Below are 18,511 nucleotides of genomic sequence, written 5' to 3'. Positions count from 1 at the left end.
ATGTGATGATATTTGCGATTGACAGGAATCCATAATTTAATGATTTTGTTTGTGTTCTGCAGCTTTTCTGAAACTTTTTTTCAGTTCCACGTTCAGTACTACGTAGGTTCAGTGGTAACAGTTTTTGGATATAAAAATAAATATAAATATAACTTGTTATAAGAAATACCATGATTCCCAGATCGATTGGTGCATTGAAAAATGTTCCATTAAAAAAATAAAGTTGATCTCGGGACCAGCGTCAACGTTGCAAATGTGACAGCGACCACACTCAAATCCACGTCATTCCATACTTTTTGATAATGAACTTTTAGACTTTGACCTTACCTTTGGACACGGTCCAACACCACACTTCCTCCATCACGTAAGGCACTCAGGATCCTCTCCTTGATCCTCAACTGCTACAAACTCAAACATATAAAACTGCGAGCATTTGACCACGAGACCAGTCTTGGGCCACAATCTTGACCGCGGTTTGAACAACCATTTTAGTACTTTGTAACTTCGCTACTTCACAACATTGTGATATTGTACTTAACCACGTTTGTGAATAAACCATATAAAAATATAAAAGGACAGTCAAGCTCAGCTATTGCTCAGCTCTTCCTTTTTCTTTTATTTCCTCATCACGAATTTTACGTGACACAAACCAGGATGAGTAAATAAGAGGACAATTAGAATAAACCAAAAATATTACGAATTACGCGACGTATTGGCATATAAAAAATTTTCCGTTGCAACGATAGGCTTTTATTTTATAATTTACTATCAATGAAGAATAACGTACAATAAATTAGGACATGCCACGATGGTTTAGGAATTAACAGAGTAATTGAAAATATTTCCAGAATTTATCGGTCTCTGAGTATGTCAAAATTGTCTAACGTGTATAGAATTCTTACCCTCTAGTGAAAAATCTGAAAATAATATGACAATCTGATATTTACATAACATAAAGAAAGATAATATTTTGTTTCGTACTTTACATATTGATCATTTCGTCCTGTTAGGGAAAGGCAATGTCATGAAATACATACAATGATTGACGGTTTCAGATAATTTTCACCCTTATAAATCTACAACGGCAATCGAAATAATCAAACACTTAAGGGCCTATTTTTGTAATTATATTATTATAAATATACCCCATCATATAATTAGTGATTGCGGGACCCGTTTCACTTCGGGCGCATTCAAAATTTTTCTTAAATAGTAATTAGTTAGGAACATGTTTTGATCGCGACCTCATCGCAACACCTCACACCAACGCAATATGCAGGTTGACGTTCTAATCACGTTATCGCACTCATATTAGTAAAATTATCCAAACATTCAGAAGTGATTTAAAATTTTAAGTAAGGTAAAGTTTAGACTAAACAATTCTGTCTGTCGTTTGACTGGTAAGATACCAAGTCGTTTGCTATTTGAGATGAATCAGTAAAGCGTTGTTAATGATAGGTTACGTTTAGAATTAGTAGCGATATTGTAATATCAAAGTAGAAAGAGTACCATCCCGCGCAAAAAAATTTGATGTATGTCTTATTCAATTAGGAACAAAAATCAAGTTTCTAGACATTTATCTTTATCATTTCGAGGATCAAACATTCTTATTTTAAAACAGCAAATTTCTATAAAGAGGTACTATTAAGACATTTCGAAAATAAGAGTACTATGTAATATCAGATTCAACTTTCTATATTCAGGTTCTTTCAAATTAAGGAAGTAGAGTGCTTTCAAACTATATTGTTGAAGCTGCCAAATTTGTCAAAATGACACATTTTGTCATCAATGAGAATTCGGTCATTCTGTTCCTACACTTATCTAAATATGTAAATGTTTTTGATGCAAAATTATAATTATTTACACGCATTGTATAAAAGTACCTACACGCTAAAGGATATATATAAAATCCAGCTAATACAATCCAATTTTTTTTTTTTTTAAGGTAAACTAAAAGATATATATGTCGGAGATAAAAGTACACCGGGGCCTTCCTTTTGGAATTCTCGGGAAAATCCCCAATACCTTAGTCTTTATGATTCAACCCAATTATAATTGTCCCAGATTTCTAATAATGAGCTTGGGATTTAGGATTCAGTTAACTAAGGTCCTTCAAACGGACAAACAGTCTTTATCGTAACAGTCCCTGAATCTATCACCTACTACGGGAAAATACGGGAAATCTACTTTTCTTGCGAACGACGCTTCCCGCTAGCAACTTTCTCTCAAGGACGGCTAGCATCCTTCTCTAACCACCAACATAGAAATTAACCAATTGACAGGAACATCCATTTCCCTCACTTTCCGAATGAAGGCTTTCCTCGACGAATCCGATGATCTCGTGTCCTTAGACACACCCCATCATAGTTTCCCTCTGCAACGTCATCGTGACGGAAAGTCATTCACTCTCGTGCGATCTCATCAACGAGTATAACAACGTCTTTACGATTAGTGAATACTTCACGTTTTTAACAAAGAGTCCGACTTAGACTTTGTAGAAAAGTACATTTGCTATCCCGTTGACCGCGGATTCGATATCGAACCTAAGACCATTGTCCGTGGTTACTTGTCAAACTCTGTAATAATCATATTTGCACTAGTAAATATGTTCTGTATTGCATAATCACAATGTCTAATCCAAATGAAGATTCGTTACGCGCCCCTAACCCTAATCATAATAAGAACCCGACATATACAGTGCTGGACAAAAGTATTGGCACAGCAAGATTGTTATGATACAAATGCTTATAACTATTAAACAAATTGATTTAAACAAAAAACTTTTTGACGTATTTATTTATTATCTATCCTAGTTTATTACATAACAAGAGCAACAATATAAATAAAATAATACGCAAAATAATAACAAAAATATATTTTTTGAACATTTTATGGGTGGACAAAAGTATTGGCACAGTAGAATATTTACGCTTATAACTAATTACATAATAAACTTCTAATATTTTGTTGGCAGTCCTTTTCTTTTAAGGACTTCCTTTAATCTTCTGGGCATCGAGTGGACTAATTTTTTAGTGAATTCAGGTACAATATTGCTCCATTCCTGCAGAAGAACTTTCTTCAGTTCAGACTTGCTTGTGATATTATGTTTCCTAATTCTTTAATATTAAATTTATATAAGATGAATAAATCTTACAACGAAATTGCACAAATCATAAACAGAAGTCGTTTTACTGTGCGTTCAGTCATAAAACGCTTTAAAAGTGAAGAAAATCTAGAGAATCAAATTAGGAGTGGTCGCCCTTCTAAGGTAACAATTCGAGAAAAAAGGAAAATCGTAAATATTGTAAAGAAGGATCCAAAAACTAATTCGACTGAAATTGCTTCGATGTTAAAAGCTGAGTGTGAAAAAGAAGTAAGTACCAAAACTGTACGTAGGGTATTGAAGGATGCCGGTTATTCTGCCCGTGCAGCACGAAGAAAGCCCTACATCAGTAAAATAAACCAAAAGAAAAGAGTGGAATTCGCGAAAGAGTTTGTTACGAAAGATACTGATTTTTGGGAAAAGATCATGTTTTCAGATGAAAGTAAGTTTAATATTTTTAAATCTGACGGCAGAATATTAGTATGGCGAAAACCCAACACAGAGATGGACGAACTGAATCTGCAAGCCACCATGAAACATGGGGGTGGTGGTTTAATGGTGTGGGGATGTATGGCATCATCGGGTGTAGGAGAACTTATATTCATTGATGAGATAATGGATAAATATGTATATTTAAATATACTCAAGCAAAATCTTTTGAAAAGTACTCAAAAATTAAACCTCCCCAGGGATTTCTATTTTCAGCAGGATCGAGATCCTAAACATATGGCGTATATTGTTCGTCAGTGGATAATATATAATACTGCCCACACATTAAACACACCACCTCAAAGTCCCGATATGAATCCCATTGAGCACGTGTGGAACGAATTGGAAAAAAGAATTAGGAAACATAATATCACAAGCAAGTCTGAACTGAAGAAAGTTCTTCTGCAGGAATGGAGCAATATTGTACCTGAATTCACTAAAAACTTAGTCCACTCGATGCCCAGAAGATTAAAGGAAGTCCTTAAAAGAAAAGGACTGCCAACAAAATATTAGAAGTTTATTATGTAATTAGTTATAAGCGTAAATATTCTACTGTGCCAATAGTTTTGTCCACCCATAAAATGTTCAAAAAATATATTTTTGTTATTATTTTGCGTATTATTTTATTTATATTGTTGCTCTTGTTATGTAATAAACTAGGATAGATAATAAATAAATACGTCAAAAAGTTTTTTGTTTAAATCAATTTGTTTAATAGTTATAAGCATTTGTATCATAACAATCTTGCTGTGCCAATACTTTTGTCCAGCACTGTATAATAGCGATACATATATGTACGTCGCTCCTTGAAAAATTGTGTTATTTTATACACATTATTTCTTTTCCTCTGTTTGAATGGAAAGAGCACTCTTTACGAATGACTCATGAAAATAGTTGGTACTCTTATTGTTACGTCGAGTAACACTCTCCTCCACCGTATCGCATGCCGCTGGCAGGCTGGCAACCAGAAGTCCATACATTGTCGCGGCGCGCCTTCAATGTCGTGTTTTTAACCGTCGCCAGCGGCCCGCGGTATGTCATCCGGTGTCGTATATCAATACAATGCATCGACGAGCGTATGGTTACCGTCTGGCCGCGAGTTCCAGAAACTTCGATTCGGATCTGTTTGATTTTACGTGTTCATTGGCGCGTGCGGTGGCGTGATCCTAGGGTGGTGGGGGTTGTCTCCCCGAAAGACAAAGGAATCGGTCCAAGACAGTTTTTTTCTCCATCAAGCTTTCCAACTCGTCAGTAGCATTCGAACAGTCATACAAATTAGTCGTATTTCACAAGATCTCGCTAGAATATTCTATCCGTAACTTCAAACACGATTAGAACCAATACTTTCTGTATAAGTTGTAAGTGTTAATCTGATACAAATATATATATATATATATATATATATATATATATATATATATATATATATATATATTTGCTTCGCTTTTATTTCCACGTAATGCAGCCATCATCAATTTACTTTGCTTCCGGCCACTCGGCAGACTGCTTGTCCCACGGCGATTGTCATTTATACTTATAATACTTTCTAATCTTATTATCACTGTTATAAGATAAATAGGTCAATCTTGTTCTACAAGATCTTGTTCTACGGCTTGATTCTGAGCTTATCTTTGCTCCAGAATCTTCTTGCCCCTTTTGTCCTACAGTTTACCTCACGAGCACTACCTTACCCCGTCGAACGAAAATGTGTCGTGCCTCTTGTTTTATTATCCCGCGACATCTCAGTTCGGCTCTTTTACTTAAACTTTCCATTCTCTCCATCCTCTTCCTCATCCCTGCCCTTCCTGTTCTGTTAGCTGTCGTCGCTTAACATTTGTTTCCTTCGTCCCTTTTGACATGACGCAGAAAAGGAGTTTAAAAGTCTCGAGCCTGGACAACGTCGAGCGAATTATTGTAATTTCATGCCCTTGGAATACCCTCTGCCACCGGCAACTTGTAATTGATCTTGCTATCTGCTTGTCAACAGCAGCTTTTGAATGAAAATTTTGTACGACAGCAACGGTGCACCCAAGATTTATTCTGCTGTTTTTGCATTCAAAGATGTGACTGATTATTGTCATGGAAACGCTGGCGAAGCAACATTTCTTTACCGCGTTGCATCTCGTCAGATCGTACCGTTTGTATAGTTTCTGAAACGTCGACATCGCGGTTGACTGTATAAAGGGAAGGATGGAAATAGTAGTCTTAATGCACAATTTTTCTTCGTGACAGAATTTTAGTCTCTGTAATGGCTCTGCACTTTGAATCTTCTCTGAGCTTATTTACCATAAAAAAAAAAAAACGATGTTTAATAAAAAGCAATTGAGCAAGGAATCTTATTCTTGTGATTCTTCGTCAGATATTTCTTGTTGTGCCGTTGAGCGATTACGATAAAATATTTTGATTGATTTTTTGGATACCGCCAAAAAAAAATTAGCATTACTGTAGGATCTTACTACAATTAATTTATTTACAATAAATGGATTAAACAGATGTTGGTTAAACAGGAAACGATGGTTGTTTAACGTGAACTAATCATAATGACGTACTATAATTAAGACAACTAAATAGTTGATTTGCAACTCTCGTCACTACGATTCCAACGTTCTCTCTCACGTAGACCACCCTCTCTGGAGAATGCTAGTAACACTATCTCGACAACGCAATTCGCACTTTCTGACTTCTCAACTAACACTTTGTGGTTTCTCAACTGACACTGACTGTTAATTCGTCTTTGTTCCTTAGCATCCCTTTATCTTTTGTCTTAGCCCCATCACGCACGTATTCCGCAACCGCTCGTGGCCAGGGTTACGCAGGCTTTTACCGCGAAACTATTCGATTGAAGGACCGACGATACATTATTGGGCCTGTCGGCACTTCAGCTTTCTCGCGACATTGTTTATATCGATATCTCTTAGGCTTTTTGTCCACGATACTACATTATTGACTAGTGAAACGGAAAAATGCATGACGACAAAGCAAAACGTACTTCAGATTCTAGATTAGCATGCCAGATGTAACAACGAGTAGTTACAGTAATTACAAGCTACAACCAAATTGCATCCAACAGATTAGCAAAAAGTTACGATTCTTTGCTGGAAATTCAACGCTGTTGTAACAACCTTACAGAACCACGAAGCTTCTCTAGCAAACTTGATAGTTACATGTATGTATGTAGAAGGATTTTAAAGTTTCTCACCCGGAAAACAAGTTATTTTCGAAAGAATAAATTAATAAAATTGCAAAATTTTACATCGTTTCTTTTTGCTGAAAATCACATGTTAATTAATACAACTAGTACAATCAATTTATCAAACAATAAATGAAAAATTAAAATAATTTGTGATATGCTAATTTTTACAAAGTATGTATATATTTATTAATATTGCATATTTTTAGCTATAAATTAATTCCATATAAATAAGTTTGTTCAGTTGTCATTAGTCAAAAAAGCAAAATTAGTGTTTTTGTCAAAATTATTATAATATATGTCGTAAATGTTGTTATCTGTTATAAGTCGCAAATGAATTAAATGATTATATTATTGTAAAATATATTACAATGATATCGATACTTTGTTGTATGTGCTTAAAAATTTATGCAGTTGAAAACTTTGTTCAAAGAAATTTTTTTAAAAGATACATTGTTACAAACCGAATTTACCAATACACATCAATCGTACAACTGGTGAAAGTTGTGAAACGCAAAAATGTTTCGTTATGCGTAGATCAAATATTCTATTTGCCAACCTAATAACTTTACGAGTCTCGTGTAGGCAAATTTTACAATCAATACTAGAAAACTGTTTGTACATTTTCAATGAAGAAGTATGCATCAGCACTTTATTGCGATTGAAACACATAACAATTAAAATATCGTAAATATCGGGATGCTTCAGAAATTGTATTTTCATATCAACGTTGAGCTTTCATGACGAATGATATACATGTATCATCATTATTATTATTCGCGTGTATATAACTCTTTAGCATACAAATTCGGTTACGAGTTGTTTGTGGGTGACATTACTCTATTAATATCATGTTTGAAGGAAGATTGTAAACAAAAAAAGTCTATCTATAGGTGACAGATTTACGAGCGGATAGAACAAAGACTGTTTGTCAATCGGAAGGACTAAGTCCTAAGATTTGTAGCGGCTCCTCAGACTATCTGAGCATAAACTGTGAATGATGCATCGGCATCTGGCGATCATCTTACTCAAAGAATGCGGTCTCTGTGTGACGAGCCGCGGAACTGTTACAATGTTTTATTGTCAAGTGTCGGTACTGCCAATTCTTTAAAGGAAAGCTATGTAACTTCATATCTCTGTTAAGCGGAACGTTCATCCTGCGACCGTGGCCACGCTTCGGCGACCGATTGTCGCCTCGAGCCCAAAGGCTCATTGTTACAAATTTCGAATGACTGTGTTGGGTTATTTCTTAAATGTTACGGTATTGAGGTTTTCCAAGCAACTCCAACGGGGACCCGGTGTCCTTTCATCTCCGACATATATAATAGTTCTACTGGAAGTATAAAGTGGACATACCACAAATCATTATTTATATTATTATGCTTTTCACTAAAATTTTGAGTTTTTATAGTAAATGGTAATTTTTTATTTTACACGACGAATGTACACGTTAATCGCACCGAAATAAAATTTCGGATTAACGTGTATACACGTCGAATATAGTTAATTGCTTAATCCCTTCGTCAGTTGTGAAAGCGATGCTGAGGGAACAACAAGAGTTCGTCGCAATCTGCTTCTATTGCGAAGGAGTAACGCTCCTAAAGGAGTGGACAGAGCGGGAGAGGGTGAGAACATCCCACCCTAGTAGGGTTCCGCGTCGAAGGGCGGCTCTGCGCCGCCCTAGGTGATTATAGGGATCGACACACCGAGGAAATTCTGGGATCTACTCAGAATTGTACGACGGTCCAGAGGATAGCGTTGAGAGGGGTGGTCTCTCCCAATGCCCGAACTAACCTAGGGGCAACTCTCCCAGAATGGTAGAAGACGCAGGAGTCCTTCGGCAGTAATTTGAAAGAGGTTCTGGAGCATCCCTGTTAAGCGTAAGGCGGACCACCGTGGGGTTTTAATCGGTAAAGCCCGACACTATCCCGCCGCTTCCCAGGAGCGTTAACTGCATAATATGTGTTAATAAAAATATTGTACTACAATATCTTTTATTTTATTCTTTATTTCATATATTTTCAAATCTTTTTCGCTTAATAAATAAATTTTATAATTGTTTTTTCATATTAATAACAATTGACAATAGTTTAATGTAATCAGAAAAAGTTTTTGTGAAAAGAAAAGTAACAAAAGAATTTTTTCATGGCCGATAATGGTATCGATAACCAAAATAAAATTCGAACCATGATGGTTATTAGTAATCAATATTAAATTTCCGACATCGATAATGGTTAGCCGTAGCCATAAAAGATTAATCATTTATAATGATTATTCCTGATCAGAACAGTTAAAAATTGATATCATTTAACTATTCAATTTTTTGAGAAATTTCTTTGATATTTATTTATAACACTTTCAGTTAAATAAAAATTAATTTTTACTTAGTGACCTTTTTCCAAAAAATGTTTAAAATAGCTATTACTTCATCTTGTGAGGGAATAAATTTATAGCAATTTATTAAAAATTGGCCGAAGAATTCTGGACATTATAAATATACATGATTTCATAAAGTAAGGATCGATACTGTCATTACCTGGATCTGTGTTTACATTTAAGTTATTAAATCTTGCTAATATCTATGCTCAATCCTGCAATATTAAGAACACAGTTGTGGTTACAGTTCTATCGTGTGAGCAATCCGTATCATCTTAATACACATATCTTCAAAAAATTGAATTTAGTACGTAGAAAACAAAGATTTTAAATATATTAACACTAATTAGTACATCCTATAACATAGCGTTACTTTATAAAAATTCGTCGAATTCTTTTTCGAAATAAATTCCATAATTTTCATACTGTTTTCCGTGAAACAACGCACGCGAAGGACATGAGATATGCGCATAACTTCGAAATTCATCGATGAAGAACTCGTAGGAAGGGCTAGTTAGGGTTAACCGAGTGCCCTTTAATATCGTACGAAATGTAAGGCATTTAATATAATGGGCATCGTACAACCATGGCTCATTTATTTTGTATCAAATTATCCTGTAACGCGCTGCGTCACCAAAATTAAACACGAAATTCGATGTATAACTGCACCAACTACTAAAGCATCTACTCTGCGATTGCAAAATCTGCGTCTTTTAGTGCCCAACGAGGGATGACACATTCTTCTTCTTACGGATAAACATACGCAACGATATTAAATATAATCTGTTCTTATAATATAAATATTACCATTGATAAGTGTTGTGAAGACTACACGGAAATTTCACCGAAATACACATGAATACAACACAGACTGACTGTTAATCGATTCACGGTTGATCTAGTGACCGTTTATTGTTATAGGACAATTTGCACGTATGTATATGCCGACGATAAATTAACTCGAATAATCTATAAAAGTATTACATAAATGTGATTAAGACTCGTCGCCACTACCGAGCGTCCAGAAGCAAAAGTCCAACAAATCATCTAATCAATCATCATCTGAGCAATCATGAAACATTTGGCTATGAGTTATAAATAAAATATAATAACCTTCTCAAAAATATCATGTAACGTGCCATGTCAGAATTTAATCTAATCCAACAACTCTCTTTATAACAACCATTTTGAATGCTTACCCGTTACAAAATTCATTTTTGTTTTGTAATTTTGATTTGCATAGTTATTACACATATTAAAAAGAACTTGTATACTTAATTCGGTGAATTTTAGAAAGAATATGATAATAGGAGCCCGTGTGCATATATATGTACACAATGCAGAGAAATAGATGAAAATAAAGAAAGGAGGGGAAAGACAGCAACATCATTTCTACGCGTAAAATATCCGAAACGCTTATCTATTGCGCGCATTAATCTATCAAATAATAAATCGTAAATAACGTAAATAAAGTACCAAACTAATTTAACAACGTTATTACATATGAAATGCACTAAGCAAATTTGAATGTTATTCCGTTTCTGAAATCGTGCGCCGATCTATCGTTCCTATTCCACGTATTACCAAAATTACAAAGAAGGTCATGATGAAAATCGTCCTATTCTCATCTTCAGGTATTTTATTAAGCCTGGAAATAGAAAAAAATTTTATGTTTTTAATTTCATACGCTGTTTTATGAGATCAGATTCAAATATCAGTCGTTTAACGTTCTTATAGATTGTTTTATAATAAACATCGTTTCGACACGACAAACGTCACAAATATAGCTTGTTTTAAAATGCAACATTTTGAATTAAAGTATTCGAACTACTAAAATCGATACGTTTTCCTTAGTAAATACTTTAATTTTTAGAAAGGAAGATATGTTCTCTCACAGGAGCAGGAGTGTCAAAGTAAAAGCACAAACTCTTTTACATCTGTTAATTAATTAGAATCACGGAATTTTCCAACCCTCCGCAACTATGAAATCTGCCATCTACTAGACAAAACTTATCTTGTTTCTTGCTCTCTACTCTATAACTACTCTATAATTCTTTACCAAGTGTATCTCACTTAGTAAATGAACGTCATGTCTTGCAGGGAGCAAGATATGCAAATCTAAAAAATTTCTCACGTGCATCGTACCTGTTTCAGGTGGTTCTTTCCAACCCGAATTCGCTGATACTATCCAAGATGTAACGGTATCGCTGGGAAGGGACGCAACTTTTACGTGTCTGGTCAATCATTTAGGCGACTACAAGGTAAGTTACCCCTAGTGAAAATTCATTTGACGAAGGTGGGACACGCGTACACCGGCCAGATTTTTTATTCGTTTAACTTTTTTCCCCCGTTTACACTATTATTTTATCCATTGTAAAAGGGCAAGAATTTAGGAAAGATTCATTACAAGTCGCAATTATGGAATTGAATTTTATTCAAATCTTTCTATGTCTCATTGACAGACAAAGAATCGTAGTAGTTTTCTGCAGTGAATTGGAAGTGAACTCATTTTATACAATTTTCTTTCCAAATTTTTCCGAACGAAAACATTTTATAACTTCGTTTTAAGGGATTTTTTCGTACAATCATAGAAAATAATAGAATATATAGAAATGTCTTCTATCCTGTATCTCGGCGCAGATAATGAAAATACAGTCAATAGTACACATCCGAAATAAATGCTTTATTAAATATTATACTTTATAAAATACTTTATTAAACTAGTTGGTATAACATGTACTTGAGAACTTTCTTAACGCAATTCATGGTTAAAAATCTATATCCTCCAGACTGAATACATACGTACCGAAAGAAAAATCGATCACACCTTTTTTTATCCAAGTAAAGTATCTAAGTAGCCAACAAAACCAATTCCTCCAACAAAGTATACATATACCACTAAACCGACAGATGTTCTTCTTCATTCGATATTCTTCTTACTGACACATCCTTATATTTGAACACAAAAATAGAGCCATTTTCCCTGTCATATTGGATTTCATATCCGTCACCGTGAAGACAATTTAGTTACGCATCGTCGGGTGTACTAATATAAAGTTTCTATTTGCTATTATTGAAACTGTTATTGCCCAATTTTTACAATGGCAGCCTTACCATCTTCTATACTGTCAACGTTTAAGCTAGCAGTTTTAAAATAGAATAGAAACGACCAGGCAAATAAATTAATGTTTGCTCGGTTAAAACAGGGAACAACTTTTATCCTGTAAACTGTAAATATTTGGTTACACACGTATGAAAAATTGTACAGTTTATCTTACCGTAAATGAAGGCCGTCCGTGTAACGCGTGTTTCAAATTCAACGAATTAGACAAATAAGATGGATAATAGCAAAGAGACGACGTCAAAAATTCAAAAAGTAGCTGTTCACAGAAGGTGAGCGCGAGATGTTGTATAGCAGCAAGCCTGCTTCCTCTCATTAAGAACGCTTTGGCACAGCTATAAAGAGATAAATAATCTACTTACGATCGTCTAATGACATTATGCGATAGCAAAGTGGTAACAAGCAAATTTGCTGCAGCTAATTTTTTATTTAAAGATTAATGTCGAATCACGGTAAGTCCAACAATGCGGCTGAACCCTGCATACAGAATTTCTGCTAGATTGTTTCGTAATACAACACCCTCTATCCGATCGTATCTTAAACCAACCAATTAAACTAATTGCATCATATTCTAAAAATTTCAATATAATTACTTAAGTTGCAGATTTATATTTGAAGTGCCAGAAATAAAACTAATATTATAGAAGAGACGTTGCTAAAAAAAGCAAATAACAAAATCTCAATCTGTATGAAATTAATTTAATTATAACAATTATGTATAACTCTGACTCAAATTCAATATTTTTAAACGATGAGCAGATTGGCTCGATTTCCTAACTAGCCGTGTGAATTTCTAGTTTTTATATATAGATACGGTGAGAATTAATCTCAACTACATCTTTCTAGGGGAGAGAGAGAGAGTCACTCTCCGGAAACAATTTCAAACACCATTACGACATTGCTCCAGTACACCCCATAACACATTTTCTATTAATACAAGCGTTCTCGACATATCCATAATACGTCTCTGTGGCTTCCCAAGATTTGGAATATTGTAAGAAAAATGCAAATATCTTTCCGAAGTTTAGCGAAGGAGATAGAAGACGCATACGCTCCGCCTATACGTGTCTCCCCGGCTGTATCGTACGTATCCGGCTTGTTTGCATTCCGTATTCGGCCTGTCTATAGGGAAATTGGGATGTTCTTGACCATCGAAATCTATGAACACGTCTGTGCCCTCTGATCGTTCTCGTTTGCTCGGTGTGCTACCGTCTCATTAAACCTTTCGATCTGACTGGCTTAAGAACTTACATTTGACTAGCAGGTTCAACCTATGTGGCTCTGGCTCTAGTAAATTGCTTGCTAAATTAAATTAAAGCTAACTTCAAGAAGCGAACACTTGCCGCATCTCTCCGAGCAACCGTCGTTTCATTGCGTCTGAAACACTACTTTGCGAATCTTCTTTTCGAATTGGAAGCTACGTAACGATATAATCAATTGGCATCGTACGACACAATTTTTCCTTCAAGTAGAATGTTTGTTTGTGAGAAAAGTTGTGGTTAAAAAATAGGACAGTAAATCGAGTTTAAGAGAATAATTGACCTTCTTCAAGATATCATGCGAAGAATGATACGAAACTTTACTTTAATATTCATGGAATCGATCTTATCGAACGTTTAAAATATTGCAATACCGTATCGACGTTAAACTGTCAATTTAGTTGTTTGCATCGTTTTTCTTGTAATAGATAAATATTTCCGTAGGTTGGTTGGCTGAAAGTGGATACTAAGGCGATCCAGGCGATCCACGATCACGTAATAACTCACAATGAAAGGGTCTCGGTATCTCATAGCGACCATACTACGTGGAATCTTCACATAAAGAACGTACAAGTGGAAGACGAGGGACGCTACATGTGTCAGATTAACACAGATCCGATGAAAAGCCAGGTATGTATATCATGTCATTTCTTCGAAATTCTTCTAGTGCGATTGTGTATAATAGTAACAAAAGTCTCAACTAAATTATACTATTATGTAGAGTATCTGCTCAGAGGATGAACTAAAAATAGATAAAAGTGAGAGTTAAAAAACTAATTGTTGAATATATAGTACATTTGTATTGTACGTGCGAGAGTGAGGGAACGTAGAGCGAAAACACATACAAGTATGTATCGCATCCCTAGTATGTATATAAGTATCGCATAACAGCCTAGGACTCCGTTGAGATAAAAGAGAGAAATGCAGTGTGAAATCTCGTGCCTTAGGCTTCCGGCAAGTAGCCCACGTGGCGTGTAAGTTATGCGAATATTAAAATAAAGTTCTTTGTAATACCTCTCTAAATCATCTCCATACTTTACACTAGTTATCTGGGGACGTCGAATTTCGAACATTGGCTCAAATATTTAACCATGCAGGATTTTCCTATGCAAGAAACGGGTTATTTATAGAATTTAAGCACAAATCGCTATCAGACACATTTAATTGGTTGCTATTTTGAGTGTTGTCAGCAAATAAGTAATCGAAATCAGAGCTTTCTGCGATTCTGCGCACAGTTTAACCGATAGGACGAATCGTGGTAAACCGAGAAACTTGGTGTAATAATTAGTTGGAAACCTATTTGGATCGGTAAAGTTCTAGAATGCATGTCGATTATAGAGCACAACAATTCCAATTAAGTGTACGCCGCTATACATCTTCCCGTTTAGTTCAACATGACTCTTTGCCATGACTGACTGAATTTGCATACTTTAATTTATCAATACGCAATTAGTGTACGAACGAATATACATTCCCATAAATATAATATATCGAACTGTTAAGAAAGGTCTGCAAACTAACGAATAATTATTACCATTACTTAATGAATCTTTAAATGGTATAAATGGAATATTATCGAGTTATTTTAACGGCACCTGTGTTCATGTAATTCTGATTACAATGCAGTATTAATTGAATTTTTAACTAATTAACTGTACGATGATAAGCACATTCTCATATTTCTGACAGTTTCTAATGATTTTTATGACTAGTATCGTGATAGAAATATATAGCAGCTACGCTATTATTATCTAAAATATGAAAATTTGGGAACGCGGACGAGAATGGAGACGGAGAGTTATTAGTTACTTGCGATGTTATAATTTGTACAAGTATCGAAGGTATTCCTTTAGAAGCTCCAGAAGCATGGCATACCAGAAAATCTCACAAGCTGTCTAGTAGTAGTAGTAGATACCTAGTTCAGGAACTCCCGCTTATGAACACCTTGGAAATAACACTTAAGCTTTGATCACTTTTTCCATAGCAAAGGGCAAACTTTTTTAAATGCTACTTATTAACCACGTATATTTATATTGTTATTAACAAAACATTTATTATAAATCTTTTATTAGTATTTTTTATTTAAAAAAGTCTCAGCCAATCCTTTTTTTCTTATACATAACATTAATATAATCTCTTTCTAATAATTTGAACAGAGCATAAGTTATATCAGAATTTGCAGAATTCTAGAACTTGTTTCCAATAAATGGCACGACGAACAATGACACGCGATGATTACGCAGCAATTTAATGCATAGAATTTGTATTTTGCATAAAATAAAATTTGTATTTTTACCTATTCCACCAACTTGGTCTCTTTTAGAAGCGTAAAAGGCAAAGAACATTACATAAAATTGACGAGTAGCTAGACGACCCATTTCCTTCCTACGTTAAAAATTTCAACGCATTCATGAACACAGAATTTACGGTGGAATAAAATTTCGCTTTTAAAAAAAGGGGATATGATGCATTTTAGATTCCAATAAAGCCAGTAAAAATTATGCTTTCCATGTAATTGAGAAATGACTGTTGCATCCTATTTAAGCAACCATGATGTTTTTGGAAAGTACAATTCAGAGGAATTCTTTTCATTAATTTTTAATGATCTTTCTTACATTTACCAAATTCTTTGACGTGTTAGATTAATAAACATTCTATAAAAGTGACCTCGATTATTTATTATTATAATTACGATGTATCTGTTTCTTAATTAATAGTTACTTCAACACTAAACCTACCGACACTTCGTATATACCTATTCCTACCTGTCCGATCAAAATGACCAGTGATTAAAGAAGTAATAGTTTTTATGATTTAACTTAGATAATGGACAATTTATAACTGAATGTATATAAAATGATGAACTTTTTGTTTATTACTTTTGTTTGTTTGTTTACTACTTTTGTTTATTAACTTAATTATTATCTTAATTTAATTATTGACTTAAATAGAATTACACTTTTATTTATATAGAGATATATCTTATTGAACTTCGCTGCATTTTTTACAAATTATCTTATTATCAAATGTACATTTGCTGCATACATATTTCCCGCATCTTGAACAGATTTTCGTAGTTTTGTAACCTTTACAATTTTTTATTTCACAAGTTTTTTGTGGTAATGAATCTGAACTTGTTGATAGTTTATTGCATGGTTTTTCCCCGTGATTCTTTATATAAAAGTAATGTGTGCACCAGGTTTATAACAATTGTGTGATTACTCTATAAATCGGTCCCATACTGTAGATACTACTGCAAATTTATTGGTTCGTAAACGTTAGCTTCTTTCGCTCTTCTTATCAAATCGTATAACCATCATAATTTCAGCAAAGTTCATTTCTCCTCATTGTTTTCGAAAAAAATGCAGGTCGCCAAATTTTATTCCACAAATATAAAACATCTAAATTCTTTGCCTGATATGCGCCACGGGCAAGAAATGCATCTAGTTTTGTTCTATCTAGCTCCTTCTTAGTCCCCAATACTCTAAGTGCTTATTCTTCCGTACATTTTATTATATCATCCCTTGTACGGTGATCAATGATAAGATAAAATGTCGTCTTTACTTGTCCTTTCATTATATGTCATTTGGCATATCCCTAAAAATATTATGAACTGATGGCCTGCCATGTTTGGGACTTGCATCTATTTCTTTTCAAACTGTTCCATCGGGCCCAGTTTCGATACGTTGGTTCTCTACATCAGTCTCACTCTCTGATGTCAACAATAATTTATTTCCTTTTTGCCCTGGACGCGAAAGCTTATTTATAATATTCAACTCTGATTCGGTTATAAATAGCTTTTCATGTGTTTCCATGCTGTTTTCAGTTGCTGAAGTTCCTTGTTCATCGCATACTGAACGGTCTTCTTCCATGTCCGTTATTCTTTTTAATAATTTTTTCTTTTGGAAAGTCTTGACACTTTTAGGGTAAATATTTATCACAGAACAATACCATATACGAAATACAAAACTATTGTCAAATTATATATGCTTTATTTTTTCTTTTATAGCAACTTTACACAAAACGTTCTGAGATGCTTTCTGCCTGAGTTTTAGGAATAACAAATTTAGATGTCGACTGATTGACTAACAAACTGAGATGTATTCTGGTCGAAAGGACAATAGCAAGTAAGAATATGGTCTGTAATAGCGATATTTATATGAAAATATTGATAGGTGCTGGCCGTTCTCCAGCAACGGCTGCTCGTGGGTGGACCGTTGAACATGGGAAAACCCCGCTTAATATATATATACATATGTATTATGTATGTAATACATTTAATATTATAATTATGAAAAATTGTCTATCATAACCTATACATATGCCTAATTGTTAATATTTGACAGAAACAAAAAATTTAATTATTTTATTTATTAAAATTTTGCTTTCAATACCAATAGTTTTTCGACATAAGTAAGTTACTAACTTGTTATAAGAAATGCCATAACAGATTGATTAATGTATTAAAAAATATTTGTTCCATTAAAAATAATGAAGCTGTGCTTTGTTCGATGTTGCGCACGATCTAGTCGCGTTACCTAGCGAGTTACGTGCGACTAGTGGTAAGTGGAAGAGGGGGCTTTAGTTAATCAGTGGAAATCCCCTCGAACTTGAATACAGGTTTCTTCCGTCTAAAGAGAAGTGAAAGCGTTATAGTGATACTAGATCAACTCCGAATCGTACCGCCCCGCTCTCATTATGTATGTCACGATCGAGTGGGAAAACTCGACATCACTCTTCAGCAGTTTCCTCCAGAAGTTTCTATGAGCAGTTTCCTCCAGAAGTTTCTATGAGCAGTTTCCTCCAGAAGTTTCTATGAGCAGTTTCATTTTGGCGTTTTTTTTTTTTTTTTTATTTAGTAGATTATTTACAATCAATTCTTATACAGAATTTTAAGTAAATTATTTTGGCGTGGTACTGTAACTTGGATTATAAAAGTTTAAAGTATGTTTGATTCTAGTTGAATCCAATGC

The 18,511-nt window shown here is 34.3% G+C and overlaps 1 protein-coding gene across 1 annotated transcript in view; it reads left to right on the top strand.

The window, feature by feature from the left end:
• The window catches only part of LOC132914721 (lachesin-like), a 54,073-nt gene that overhangs the window by 15,538 nt on the left and 20,024 nt on the right, over positions 1 to 18,511 (top strand). The window contains exons 2-3 of the mRNA XM_060974069.1: positions 11,313 to 11,419; positions 13,983 to 14,168. Of these exons, the coding sequence (XP_060830052.1) occupies positions 11,313 to 11,419; positions 13,983 to 14,168 (293 nt within the window). The remainder of the gene's footprint in view (positions 1 to 11,312; positions 11,420 to 13,982; positions 14,169 to 18,511) is intronic.

The sequence above is a fragment of the Bombus pascuorum genome, chromosome 1, assembly GCF_905332965.1.
Source record: "Bombus pascuorum chromosome 1, iyBomPasc1.1, whole genome shotgun sequence".
Taxonomy (NCBI): domain Eukaryota; kingdom Metazoa; phylum Arthropoda; class Insecta; order Hymenoptera; family Apidae; genus Bombus; species Bombus pascuorum.
Note: the sequence above shows the minus strand (reverse complement) of the source record. Positions and strands in the feature narration are given on the sequence as shown.